Genomic DNA, 14,828 nt, shown 5'->3' on the forward strand with positions numbered 1-14,828 from the left:
CATCTTTGCCACTGCCTCCTCTTATTATCACCCGTATCAATCTATCCCCAAGACCTGGATTCCTGGTGAAATCCACCCACTTCTCTTCACCTCACACCTCCAGTAGTTCAAGTGAGCAATACCTTAACAACTGGTTTCTTCACAGTCACCCAAACTGCTTCTCGTACTGCAGTCAAAACAGTACTTTCAAAACCACAAAGCTATTCATTAAAGCAATGGGGATGCTGTTTATTGCCACAATGAAAAAGTGAAAGTGAAAGTCACTGAGTTGTGTCTGACTCTTTCCAAGCCCATGGACTACACAGTCCATGGAATTCTCTAGGCCAGAATACTAGAGTAGGTAGCCGTTCCCTTCTCCACGGGATCTTCCCAACCCAGGGATCGAACCCAGGGTTCCCGCACTGCTCGCAGATTCTTTACCAACTGAGCCACCAGGGAAGCCCACTGCTGCAATAAACAAACCTAAAAATCCTAGATTATAAACACTGAACTGCAACCTGACTCCATAAAACATCCTCACCTTTTTGGTTTGCAGCATTCTCATCTGACTTGAAAGGAAACTTATTTTTAAGATGTCAAAATCAATTTTTCTCTACAGTGATGAGTCAACCACTGGTTTGGATACGGGCTCATCCACATTGCAAGTAAAGCAACATAAAGATAAATATATGTTGACAAAAAGAAAGCACAAGTATTCTTAAAATAATTACTATAATCATTTCTACAAAAATGAAGGTCCCTCATATCACAGTGCATTTCTAAGCAGCAACCATGATGCTGAAGATCAAGAAGTGTTAACTTTCCTCAACAGAAACTCAATGCCGATGAAACATCATTTCCCAAACAGACCAGTTTACCATGCTAAATTCCAGAACTCTAACACTAGCTCAATAGAAATTTCCTGAGTCAACTCCTCCTTAGTGTTGAAGAAACTTCCAAAGGTCCACTCGATAAATATTTACTGAGAGCCTAGGCATTAATACATGAGCTGTAGATACAATGATAAGCAAAAACAATCATTAAGTTGTTGCAGTAATACTCCTTTGATAGAGAAAGTCATGAATCAGATCTTCACAGAAACAACTGGAAAAGATAACTATGTTATCTGTCACAAAGGTCAGAAACACAGTGCTTTGCAAGCATAACAGAAGGACCCAATCTGTGTTGCCTAGAGTCAGAACAGCCTTCTCTGAGGAAATGTTTATGTTAACATATAAGAGATAACTAATCAGGCAAAGAGCGAACAATTCCAATAAGAGGAATCCGCAGGCTGGAGTAAACCAAGGCACAAAAATAAAGAGGAAGATTGGTATGAGCCGTTGACAAAAAGGTAAAAACAGGTAAAATCACATGAAGACTTGTAGCACAGAGTATTATTATGGCTTTTATCCGTAAGAGAAATGCAAAGCAACTGGAGATACAGCAGTATTTGGAAAACAGAAAAAATTGAGTCTAGCACATGCCTAACAGCTCCTCTCTTAGTGTGAGGCATCCTGAAGAGATGTTTGAGTGACACGAGAAGACCAATTCAGAGACCACTGCACAATCCAGGGAAGAAACAAAAGTAGCTGGACCAGGAAGGACGGTGGTGGTGTGCAAGTAAGAACTGCAGAGATGTTAGCAAGCAAAGTCCACAGACCTTCAAGACATGCGGCTATTGGAGGTGAGGGAACGGAAATGAGTGGCAAGGCCTAAGATGCTGGCCAGGGCACTGAGGGCAAGGAGGGAAGACGCTGTATGACAACCTGATTCATCAAGGATAACACAGTGAAAAGCCACTGGAAATTGTACAGAGGACCGTCAAGCGGCCTGATGGCCTATACAGCACAAAATACTGACAATAATGATAATAAATTTAACTACCAGTCTACAGGCATATGAAAGGATGGGAAGTAACTAGAAATATATGGATAATAAGAGCTTAAGATTCATTCATTCAATAAATACTTTTCAAGCAACACCCATGTGACCACTACTCTGTGCTCAGCACTGGGGATGTGGTAGAGAGCAAAAAAGATGTGTTTCCTGACTTCAGACCCTCATAGGCAAAGAAAATCATCCATGTACACAAATACGTAAAATTACTAGCAGAAAAAAACTGGGAGGGTTTCCTGGTAAAGTGACCATTAAACTGAGATCTGAATTCTGAGGAGGCAGTCTTATGAAGAGCAACAGGAAAAATGAGCCAGGCAAACAGAACTAAAAAGACAAAGGCCATGAAGGTTGAGATAAGCCTGTAGAAAAACCAGAAACGAGCCAGTGAGGCAGACCTACAGCCAGGCTCTTTCTTAATATGTTTAGAATAGGGCGTTGTGGATAGAATTCAGAGTCCCTAATTTAGATGGGAAAAAAATCCATAATTTAATTTTCACCAATATCTGACAGAAATTGACACTGCCTTCTCTCATGATGTAGCCAACAAACCACAGTACTATTAACAATGGTTGTGGCTTTGTCACCAACAGAACTGAATATTTTCATATCACAACTGTTACAGATATATTCAAACACTGTATATAGTAGTACTTTAAAATTCTGGCATTTATTAGTTTTGTCCCTACATCTTGTTATATAATGCATTAGTAAAAGCAGCACAAAGTACCATGTGCATAAATTTGTATTTTTTTTAATTTTGATAACTTATTTTAATACAATTGGCTTTCTGTGTTATCTTATGTATTTTATGCATTAAAAACATGATAGAGAGAGGACTCAAAAGATTCATTAGTCTACTAAATGGGTCCACAGCACCAAAAAAAAAAAATCATGAATTTCTAACCCTGAATGAAAGAAATGTAGGATTCCTATCAACTAAATGCAACTCCTGTAACTACCAGTGGTTCTTTGGATCCTACTTCCAATAAACAAACTACAAAAAGATTTTTCAGGAAAATCAAATAAGCTGGAAAATGAACTGGATATTAGAGAATATCAACCATTACTATTTATTTTGTTGTATGTAATAATGCGAGGTTAAAAAAGAGCATTTTTCTAAGAAGTGCAAAGTACATAGGAACAAAATGTCTGTCTGGGTTTTGGGGAAGGCGACGGCACCCCACTCCAGTACTCTTGCTTGGAAAATCCCATGGACGGAGGCGCCTGGTGGGCTGCAGTCCACGGGGTTGCTCAGAGTCGGACACGACTGAGCAACTTCACTTTCACTTTTCACTTTCATGCACTGGAGAAGGAAATGGCACCCCACTCCAGTACTCTTGCCTGGAGAATCCCAGGGACAGGGAAGCCTGGTGGGCTGCCATCTATGGGGTCGCACAGAGTCGGACACAACTGAAGCGACTTAGCAGCAGAAGTTCATGAGAAGGGGGAGAGGTGAACAGTTGAAGTAAAAGTGATTAAAAAACAATCATAGAATCTGTGTGATGGACAGATTAAAAAATCATATATTACTTTCCTTAATTATATGTACATCTGAAATTTTTCATAATGAAGAAAAAAGGAGGTTTGGGGGGGGGGGTCAGTGGGGAGGGATTCAGTCACTACTAAAGGTCTCCTGGCCTTTGCACTTGGTCTGACTTTACTGGGAAACACAAATACTATTTCTGATTTCCAAGAAGTTTCTCTGAGGGAGAGAAGAACTGAGTGCCTGCTGTCCTTGGCCATTACATTTCTCACTGGAAACTGATAACTCAGCATTTGAAATGTTAGTTTCACAAGCTTGACAATGAAACATTAACATTACCCAGTTTCTCAGCCTTGCTCTGGGCCACGGCAAACTGCTAAGGAAAGGCCACCTTTTAAGGCAACCTGGGATCCACACGCGTGAACTCTGCCAGGGAGAATAACCTTCTGCACTGCGGCTCATCCCCAGCAGTTATTTATGCTTTGATCTGTTACTACAAAGACAGTGGTGGAAATTCTTCAGGTACTCACAACCAGATTGTATGACCAGGGACTGGTCTTCAGTAATCTACAAAGAGGGTTCCAATGTAAATTTTAAGTGTAACACTACCATGTGTTACATGGGGAAGTTACATGGGGAAGCACATTTTTGTAAAATCTACTATCCTATGACCTTTGTGCTGATGATGAGTGCTTCTAAAAAAAATTATATGAACTTTTCAAAACTACTGAGGACTCAGGAAGTTTAGAAATAAGTCAAATGTGTGCCACAAAGTCACTCAATCGTGTCCAAGTAATTACGACCCTATGGAATGTGGCCCATCAGGCTACACTGTACATGGAATTCTCTAGACAAGAATACTGGAGAGGGTAGCCATTTCCTTCTCCAAAGGATCTTCCCAACCCAGGGATCAAACCTGGGTCTCCCACACTGCAGGCAGACTCTTTACCATCTGAGCCACCAGGGAAGCCCCCAAATGCATGTCATAGATCTCCCCAAAACTGGTATCTATCAATTTATTACAAGGTATTAAATCAATTATATCTATTACATTTAATCCAGATAAAGAAAAAATGTTCCCTAAATCAATGTATTTAAATAGTTAAACTTTTAACATTTACTTTTCCTGTTAAAGGAACTTGGAGAAAGGGGCAGATGTGATAACATAAACTAAAGTTATTGATGAATTATAATGTATCCACAAATTTACCATCAGAATGACTGTTATTAAAATGTAGCTCTCTCTGTTAAAAGCCAACAATTCCTAAGGATACAACGAACCATTCTGTATTGCCTTTTAGGGTAAATTATAATAGTCTAATCATATTAGAAACTGAATTTGCGGCTGTGGGGATTTATAAGGAAAACTAAAATTTTTTTGCATAATTAAAGTTAAAATTCTTCTGAAAAGTCAAAGACTTGCATAATTTAAATTCTCAGTTCAGTTCAGGCGTTCAGTCATGTCCAACTCTTTGCAACCCCATGAATCACAGCATGCCAGGCCTCCTTGTCCATCACAAACTCCCGGAGTTCACTCAGACTCATATCCATCGAGTCAGTGATGCCAACCAGCCATCTCATCCTCTGTCATCTCCTTCTCCTCCTGCCCCCAATCCCTCCCAGCATCAGAGTCTTTTCCAATGAGTCAATTCTTCACATGAGGTGGCCAAAGTACTAGAGTTTCAGCTTCAGCATCATTCCCTTCAAAGAAATCCCAGGGCTGATCTCCTTCAGAATGGACTGGTTGGATCTCCTTGCAGTCTAAGGGACTCTCAAGAGTCTTCTCCAACACCACAGTTCAAAAGCATCAATTCTTCAGTGCTCAGCCTTCTTCACAGTCCAACTCTCACATCCGTACATGATCACAGGAAAAACCATAGCCTTGACTAGACCAATCTTTGTTGGCAAAGTAATGTCTCTGCTTTTGAATATACTATCTAGGTTGGTCATAACTTTCCTTCCAAGGAGTAAGCGTCTTTTAATTTCATGGCTGCAGTCACCATCTGCAGTGATTTTAGAGCCCAGAAAAATAAAGTCTGACACCGTTTCCACTGTTTCCCCATCTATTTCCCATGAAGTGATAGGACCAGATGCCATGATCTTAGTTTTCTAAATGCTGAGCTTTAAGCCAACTTTTTCACTCTCCACTTTCACTTTCATCAAGAGGCTTTTGAGTTCCTCTTCACTTTCTGCCATAAGGGTGGTGTCATCTGCATATCTGAGGCTATTGATACTCTGGGAATACCAGACCACCTGACCTGCCTCTTGAGAAATTTGTATGCAGGTCAGGAAGCAGCAGTTAGAACTGAACATGGGACAACAGACTGGTTCCAAATAGGAAAAGGAGTACGTCAAGGCTGTATATTATCACCCTGCTTATTTAACTTCTATGCAGAGTACATCATGAGAAACGCTGGACTGGAAGAAACAGAAGCTGGAATCAAGATTGCCGGGAGAAATATCAATAGCCTCAGATATGCAGATGACACCACCCTTATGGCAGAAAGTGAAGAGGAACTCAAAAGCCTCTTGATGAAAGTGAAAGTGGAGAGTGAAAAAGTTGGCTTAAAGCTCAACATCCAGAAAACAAAGATCATGGCATCCGGTCCCATCACTTCATGGGGAAACAGTGGAAACAGTGTCAGACTTTATTTTTCTGGGCTCCAAAATCACCACAGATGGTGACTGCAGCCATGAAATTAGAAGACGCTTACTCCTTGGAAGGAAAGTTATGACCAACCTAGATAGTATATTCAAAAGCAGAGACATTACTTTGCTAACAAAGGTTCATCTAGTCAAGGCTATGGTTTTTCCTGTGGTCATGTATGGATGTGAGAGTTGGACTGTGAAGAAGGCTGAGCGCCGAAGAATTGATGCTTTTGAACTGTGGTGTTGGAGAAGACTCTTGAGAGTCCCTTGGATTGCAAGGAAATCAAACCAGTCCATTCTGAAGGAGATCAGCCCTGGGATTTCTTTGGAAGGACTGATGCTAAAGCTGAAGGAATGATGCTAAAGCTCAAACTCCAGTACTTTGGCCACCTCATGCGAAGAGTTGACTCATTGGAAAAGACTCTGATGCTGGGAGGGATTGGGGCAAGAGGAGAAGGGGATGACAGAGGATGAGATGGCTGGATGGCATCCCTGACTCGATGGACGTGAGTCTCAGTGAACTGCGGGAGTTGGTGATGGACAGGGAGGCCTGGCGTGCTGCGATTCATGGGGTCGCAAAGAGTCGGACACGACTGAGTGACTGATCTGATCTGATTTAAAATAAACATGGGAACAGTCACTCACAGAGGAAGATGAGAAGCAGGAAAGACCAGAAGAACAACACTAAAAGAAAAATCCATCAAGAAAATGACCTGGAAACGAAACCAAAACTTAGAATTAAAGACCCAATGAGTTTGTCAGAGTGTGGGACAGAGGGGACAGTGAGGGATGAATTAACAATCCAATGAGTTTTAAGAGAAAACATACTAAGACGCTTGGAAAATAAAACTTGAATGTAAGATTTATATAAAAGATTGGAAATTCACTGAAGATTTAAATCAATTTATGAAGACCTAGAAATTGATACAGCAAACAAAAACTCAGCCAACAACAACCTAACAGAAAAGTACCCATCAAGAGAATATCTAAATGCCCGATTACTAGTTATTAGTGAAAGTGAAAGTGAAGTCACTCAGTCGTGTCTGACTCTTTGCAACCCCATCGACTGTAGCCTACCAGGATTCTCCGTCCATGGGATTCTGCAGGCAAGAATACTGGAGTGGGTTACCATTTCCTTCTCCAGGGGATATTCCCAACCCAGGGATTGAACCGAAGTCTCCTGTATTGGAGGCAGACGCTTTAACCTCTGAGCCACCAGGGAAGCCACTTCCCTGGTGGCTCAGACGGAAAAGTATCTCCCTACAATGCAGGAGACCCGGGTTCGAATGAAATGAAAAGCTACATTAATGGCATTTAACCATCTCAGCTTACACCAAAAGTACTATCCTCTGTGTAATGGATTTTCAGTAATCTTAACAAGATACATAAACTGAAAGCAACAGTATAGAAGAGCAATATCATGAAAATACCTTTTACTTTATAAGCATTAAAATTCCCTGACACTTATTAACATGATCTGTACTATTATTTGTTTTTTCTAAGTATATCAGCATCAAAATGCTGATTCTGTTAACAAAGTATTAAGGTAAAATGAGATTTTAATACCTATAAGAAGGTATCAGTGTTAGGACATGAATACCCACCCAAAGAAGTGTTCACTCTACATAGTGCCCAACTAATTTAAAAAAGGGAGTTGGTATACCAGGTTCGATGCACGATACTGGATGCTTAGGGCTGGTGCACTGGGACGACCCAGAGGGATGGTACGGGGAGGAAGAAGGGAGGAGGGTTCAGGATGGGGAACACGTGTACGCCCGTGGTGGATTCATGTTGATGTATAGTAAAACCAATACAATATTGTAAAGTTAAAAAATAAAATAAAATAAAACTTAAAAAAAAGGGAGTTGGGGGCACTGCATTATTCAGTGTAGAAAGTTTATAAAATACCTATAATATAAATATTCCTGCAATAACTACAATTAATTCAGTGCTACAAACAGCACTGAAAGAACAATGCTAAACTAGGTACATCTGTGCACATTTAAAACCCTCAAGACCTCAAAGGAGGTTATCATAATCCCATTTTTCAGATGAAAAAATCAATACCTAATCTGTTGCAACAAAGAGGCAAAGAAATCAAAACAAGGTGCTCTCCTCAGTCTCCCTTATATTAACAGTATGTCCCAAATCTACAATAAGCACATTATAAAAGAATTTTTAAAAACCAGTATGGAAAAATCACTTGGGGAAAACTACTATAAGAGGGATACAAGTGAAGCTAAGAGTACAAAGAAAACATTCAACTTAGTGGTGAAATCTTAGAAAAGTCTATGAAAATGCAGGTATAATAAAAAATAAACTATGTACAAAATATTAATATGTTAAAAGTTAAGTATTTACTTCATGTAACAGGTAAATCAAAGATATACAATTGACTTTCAAAAGCTTAAGACATATAACGAGTGACTGACAGAAAACATACAATGCTCTGTTTTGTTTAGGGGTACACCTTTATGTTGCTCAGGCTGACAAAGGAGAGAGTGCCCCTCCCATCTCCCAAAACATCAACAGAGTCAACAAGTTCTGAAAATTATTTCAAGGGTAATGTTCTCAAGCAAAAACATGCCAATCTAAATACAGAATACAGAAAATTATAAAAGTAATATTCTTACTTACAATTATGTGACCATATATTAAAATCTCAACACTTTATATACTTTTTGGATCAAAATAAATAGTTTAAATCTAAGTAAATTAAGCCTCTTTCTATATATGAGCCCTAGCAGGTAAATGGAAAAGCCTAACGAGCTAAGCTGTCACACACTCAATATGATAACATCTTTGTAGTGATTTTATCTCAAAGAATAAAGAGCTCATAAAAACACACGGCTACAGTAAAAAACATTCCAGTTACTGGAGAAGAAAAGGGTTCTCATAATATTTAAATAAACTAGTCTTCATAGCTTTGAATGAAAATTGTATCATTAAACATGTAATATTAAGTTCATCACTGAAAGTAGAGTTGCCTACATTTACACATACAACAAACTGAGATTATACATAAAATTATAAGTTCATAATAAAAGTAGCCATCATTTATCTATTGAGTCCTTTCTGTGCTAGGCACTTTACTCACTCATTAATAATACTATGATGTAAATTCTACTATCCTTATTATAAAAACAAAACCTCTGGCAAAAAGGTTACATAACCTTCTCAACTTAGTGGCGGAATGAATAGACGAGCTGAGAATCAAAGCCAGGACTGACTTCAAAGCTTTAAATTTGTGTTTCCAACTGACTGACTTCTCTTTAGCAAGCCAGTACTGCCTTTATTTAGAGCAGGGATTTCAAACTCAAAGGCCAATAGAACCTAAGTGGTGTACAGAAGTGAAGAAGGTGGCATAAAAGACCAGAGTAGTGAAGCTTGGAGCAACCCGGAGAACACACAGCAGGTAGAGAAAGTAAACTGCTCAGGTGGACATGGGGCTGTCACGGTGGACTGTGGGCCCAGAGGCTTCTCAAGGGGCTGGAAATGCAAACTGTTTATGTGACAGACTCTGATCTTTTAAGTGTTGATGAATAAAAATAAAATTCATGTGGGGCCACAGTGAAGGACCCCAGAAATGCACTAAGAGGCCCTGGCAAGCACAGACAGGCAAGCTGCACCTAGCTCTGGAAAGTTCCTTTCCCAGAGGCACCCTTCAAACCCACACAGTAACCCTTCTTCTTTCCAGTCTTTCAAAGTGACACATCCTTCCCCCCGGGCATTGCTCCTTCCTGCCTTCTGATCCCTCGCTGTAAAAATGTGTTCTTCTGCAATCTTTATGTCAGCTCCTACTCAAACTCTGGACCTTACTTCAAGAGCTACCCACTCAGTGAAGTGTTCTAACTCCCATAGAAATCCTCCAATTTTAGGTTTTATGGCACAATGGGTTTGCACACACCTGGCACAGTCATAACTGCACAAGAGCCATGTGCCTCTCCAACAGTCCATTTAAAAATAGTCCACATGCATGTCTGGTTGTGCTCACCAGTGATGTGCCAGCACCTAGCCTAGCACACAACAGGCACCCAGCAAACATCTGCTGAAGGGAGAGTAGAGGGAGGCGGGTCCCACATGACAAGTCTTGATCAGCTATCCCCATCTCCCACTGGCCTGGGCTCTGAACCCACTTCCACAGCAGTCCTGGTACTAGCACTCCCGTGACAATTCAATCCCAGATGAGCAAGCTAACTGACAGTGTAACTTTGTGAAAACTGAGATTCTGGATCCTTCTGAAAAGTGAAAATTGATGGTGCTAGTATTAAACCTCTCGCACAGATATGGGAAACCCACCCCAGTTTACTATCGGGAAAATGGTTTCCCAAAAAAAGAGATCATAAGAACTATGATGAGTGTTGGAGTGGCTTCAAATAACAACCTGAAATGAAAGCTTTTGATCTGTATGATTTCAGACTGCAAAAGGTTTCCTCAAAAATAAAAACAGCAAAAGGAGTCAATGATATTCAGTAAGAACAGGGGCTAGAACATGTAGCCCTTTCACATAAACAAGCTAGATTGGGAGGTTAAAATAAAGTGGTTCGTGATGAAGGATTTCCACATCTTCTTATTCCCTCTCCAGTGGAACCACAGGTTTGCTACTACCCAACAAAAAAAGGTCTTCATCACCAGCTCTTATTTACTATACAAAGAAAAGCATGTTCTAATGGCATTTTTTCAGTCTAAAAACGCCCCTTTCATTAAAGAAATACATGAAAATATACTCTGATGTCCTCCATAGTGAACTGTTCCTACTCCCAAACCATGACTCCTAAGATCACGTCAATTAAATTGATGCCATGCAACTCTGGTTCTCTGCAGCATTCTCAACAGGAGGGAGAAAGGGGCCAACCTGGGGGGTAAACAGCCCAGGAAAGAGTTCACACTCTGTCTTTCAGTTAAGATATTTATAATTTTAAAATGACAACATTCCTGTACCACAAAATATGTTTAATCCAGTATTTCTTAAACATTAGAGAACCCAAGTGACACATGTGGAAGGAAGTCTCCCAACCAGGAAAGCCCCCAGCTATTCTTCAACATAAAGGTCCTGTGACCCTGCATTTCTTGGCACGATTCAAAATCTAACCAGAGGCCCAGCTACACAAACTTGTGACTTTAGAGATGCCTGGGCTTCTGTTTCTATAATAAACTTCAATAAATCATCATCTTCATGAAACATTACAAAATACACTGCCTAGGCCTTTATTTCTATAGATTTCAATTATGATTCTTACGAAGTATTATCAAAACACATATCCTTGGAAATTCCCCAGTGGTCCAGTGATTAGGGCTCCGTGCTTCTACTTCCGGGGGCATGAATTCAATCCCTAGTCAGGGAATTAAGATCCTTCAAGCACCACAGGGCAGCCAAAAAAGATGCAGAAAAAAAAACCCACATATTCCTTCTGTATAATACATGTAGAGAACTCATTTGTACAAAAATTTTCTAGTCTGCATAAGTCAACTTACTAGTTTAGTCTAAAATCTAAGAGAACTCGAGCGTCTTCAACTTAAAAGATATGCAGATCAATCCTAATGTAGACTGAAACTAACCTTAATAACTATGTATATCAACGAGGCATTTCAAAACCCTGAAGAACAAGGGTAGCAAAAATAAACTGCACATAAATTAGTAAGGAAGTCATATCTGTACAACAAAGCCTTTAACATACTCTTAATAGCTTTGTATGTTTGTGTGGATCTCACAAGAGAAACTTTCTTAATTGGAGAATAAGGCAGAGAAGCTGGTGAAACTCACAAGCTCACAAACAGGTAATAATTGAAAAAAAAAAAGGGAGAAAAAAATTACATTGAAAGGATGAGTCAGAGGTTCATTTAAAATTTCAAAGCTTTTAGATTCAAAGTTCTCAGTGTATTATTCTCTAACAACGCTAAAATGACTCAGGTCACGAGCAGGACAGAGATTCAAACCGGGCATTAAAACATTAAAAGTACTAACAATTTAACCATGTTTAGTCTTTCTGCTGTATTCCTACACAATGTGTTTCTGTGATTGGTCCTGTAAAATCACACACCACAGAACTGTTTAAATTTGCCTCTTACAAGTATATTTAGGAACAAAGACTCTGATAAGGAAGCACAGCCTCATCATTCTCACCCTGTTTAATTAAGAAGCTGTCCCTGGATTTTAGAAAAACGGTTCTGTAAAAAGCATCTATTAAAAACTATCACACATTTTACTACTCGCATAGAAGTTCAATTATGAAATCTATTTCACAGCATTTCAGATGAGACAAAAGTAAAACCAACAGTGACAAAAATAACCACAAAAACCTTACTTTGATGGCTACATAATAGCATCAGTTCTATAGTTCACTATAGAACTGGCCAATAGGCAAGTTCTGCCCCCAAATAAACATCAATAAATAAATCTTTAAGAATTTAAGTTAAATCTTACAGCTGTGAGTTACCTTTTAAAGTCAGGAAGAACTAAGCAGATCTCATAAAACGGTTTACCTAGTCTTTTATCACATTCCCCTCACCCACTCTACTCCAGTGACCTGGCCCGGACACCGTGGCGTGTGGGGCCTTAGTCCTGACGCCTGCATGTCTTTTACACAACGCTCTTCACCAAGCCTCTCCTCAGCTGTCACCTTCTCAGAGAGGCCTCTCTGACTCCTCTGTCTAAAGAGTCCTATCTGGTTTAGTCACAGCAACAACCCTAGCAACCAGAACAATGTCTGACACAAGTACTCAATAAGCACTTGTTGAATGAATAAGGAGTCCTCATACAGTTTTAATAATATAAAATCAAATCTGATGACAATTTAAAAATCAGTGTATTACCAAAACAGAGATAAAGACAAATACCATGTGATTTCATTCATATGCAGAAACCGAAAAAAAAAATAAACCCCACAACAAATGGAAACACTCAAGAAAAACTCACTGATACAAAGATTACTGCATTAACCATAAGTAGTGACCAGAAATATAGGTAGTTGGGAGCTAAGAGACATGGGTGAGGGGGTCAGCTGTATGGCAGACTTGTGGTGATCGCTCAGTAGCGTACACAGATGTTAAATTACAACACTGTACAACTGAAACTTATTTTTTCTAAAAAAAAAATAGGGCTTGGTCAGATCATCTAGAAATAATCATCTTTAGGAGGTTAAAAAATAAAAAAGACAAATTTGCTAAAAGTGAGCCAAAGGCTTACAATCACAGACATTAAGTATTCGGTTGTGTCAAGTATGCAATTCGTAGCATGACATGAACTACTACAATCTGTCTTTTCAGAACGTAAAACATTACATTTTAAGGACATGAGATACTATGGCAAAGAACTCTCCCAAATGTAACCTCTTATCTCATCACTAACTTTAAAATCTCCAACCAGGTAGCATCCAATCTACTTGCAAGTTAATCAAAACAACTTTCATTTAAACATACTCAGCTTAAAAAAAAAAAAAAAAAAGACACCCATGAATCAAATAATACCCCTCAGCTCTGTCAGCACAACTGGCCATTAAAGATAAATGCCTGAAATAGAAACTACTAGAGAACACAGATTTCCTTCAACATCTGCTACTCACATAAAATGACTGGAACATAACAACCTCTGGAGTCAGAGTGACTTACCGTCACAGACTTGAGAGTCATCCCATGGTAGGTGCCCATCGTGTCAATTTTGAAACCTTCCGTTTCTATAAAGAAAGTGAGGTTACCATTAGATTTTATATATTTTATGATAAATAGCAAATCTAAAGTAATAATCTACATTATATCTGATAGCTCACTAGAATAACAAAGCCTTGAATCTACTAGACATACAGTTAACTTACATACTTGTGAAGATGAAAACTTTCAAAGGAATACCAGGCTCAAAGATGCAAACAACACACACCAATGGGCCCAAAGTACAGAAGCTGGTTAGGACTGTCTCTACAACTGTGTTCAAGTCATATAGCTGGTTGGAAATACAAAAAGTGAAACTGAATAAAATATTTTATAATCCCCAAGTTATTTAGTCCTAATATGAACTCTTTAACATAAAAATCTGTGTTCCAAAGTAACAATCACCAGTACCTGCTATGTAATTCGTAGAAAAGCAACACTAAATATCGACAGGCACTCCAGGACAGAGTCTCAGTATACCTTTCTGTAACAGGTCAGAGAGGTAAATATTTTACACACTGCAAACCATACAGTCTCTGTCACAACTCCTGAATTCTGCATTTGGAGTGCAAAGGCAGGATGAACAACATAAGTATTCAAATGAGTATAGCCTGATTCTACCCCAGGAGGTTCAGATTTGGTCTATGGGCTGTAAGCTGCCAACCCCTACTTGACAAAAATCATTCCAAGAGAAAAACTGGATAAAAGGACAAACTACCATCTTTCTCGGAGAAGGCAATGGCACCCCACTCCAGTACTTTTGCCTGGAGAATCCCATGGACGGAGGAGCCTGGTAGGCTGCAGTCCATGGGGTCGCTAGAGTCGGATACGACTGAGCGACTTCACTTCACTTTTCACTTTCATGCATTGGAGAAGGAAATGGCAACCCACTCCAGTGTTCTTGCCTGGAGAATCCCAAGGACGGGGAAGCCTGGTGGGCTGCCCTCTATTGGGCTGCACAGAGTCGGACACAACTGAAGTGACGCAGCAGCAGCAACCGTCTTTCTATGCCATTCAGTACCTACCTTTATCCAGCCAATGGAACAAGCACACAAAATTCACTGCATCAAGGCAACAAGTTCTTTAATAAACTTATGGGGATTTCAGATTATGCAAGAAAGAAATCATAAATGCTACCCTTTTACAGTTGCTTCTGTCTCATTTTTTCATGAATGAG

At 39.5% G+C, this 14,828-nt stretch overlaps 1 protein-coding gene across 1 annotated transcript in view; it reads right to left on the reverse strand.

Moving 5' to 3' along the window:
• The window catches only part of CDC73 (cell division cycle 73), a 91,937-nt gene that overhangs the window by 54,999 nt on the left and 22,110 nt on the right, over positions 1-14,828 (reverse strand). The window contains exon 10 of the mRNA XM_027564411.1: positions 13,616-13,680. Within this exon, the coding sequence (XP_027420212.1) occupies positions 13,616-13,680 (65 nt within the window). The remainder of the gene's footprint in view (positions 1-13,615; positions 13,681-14,828) is intronic.

Source organism: Bos indicus x Bos taurus, chromosome 16, assembly GCF_003369695.1.
Source record: "Bos indicus x Bos taurus breed Angus x Brahman F1 hybrid chromosome 16, Bos_hybrid_MaternalHap_v2.0, whole genome shotgun sequence".
Lineage (NCBI taxonomy): Eukaryota > Metazoa > Chordata > Mammalia > Artiodactyla > Bovidae > Bos > Bos indicus x Bos taurus.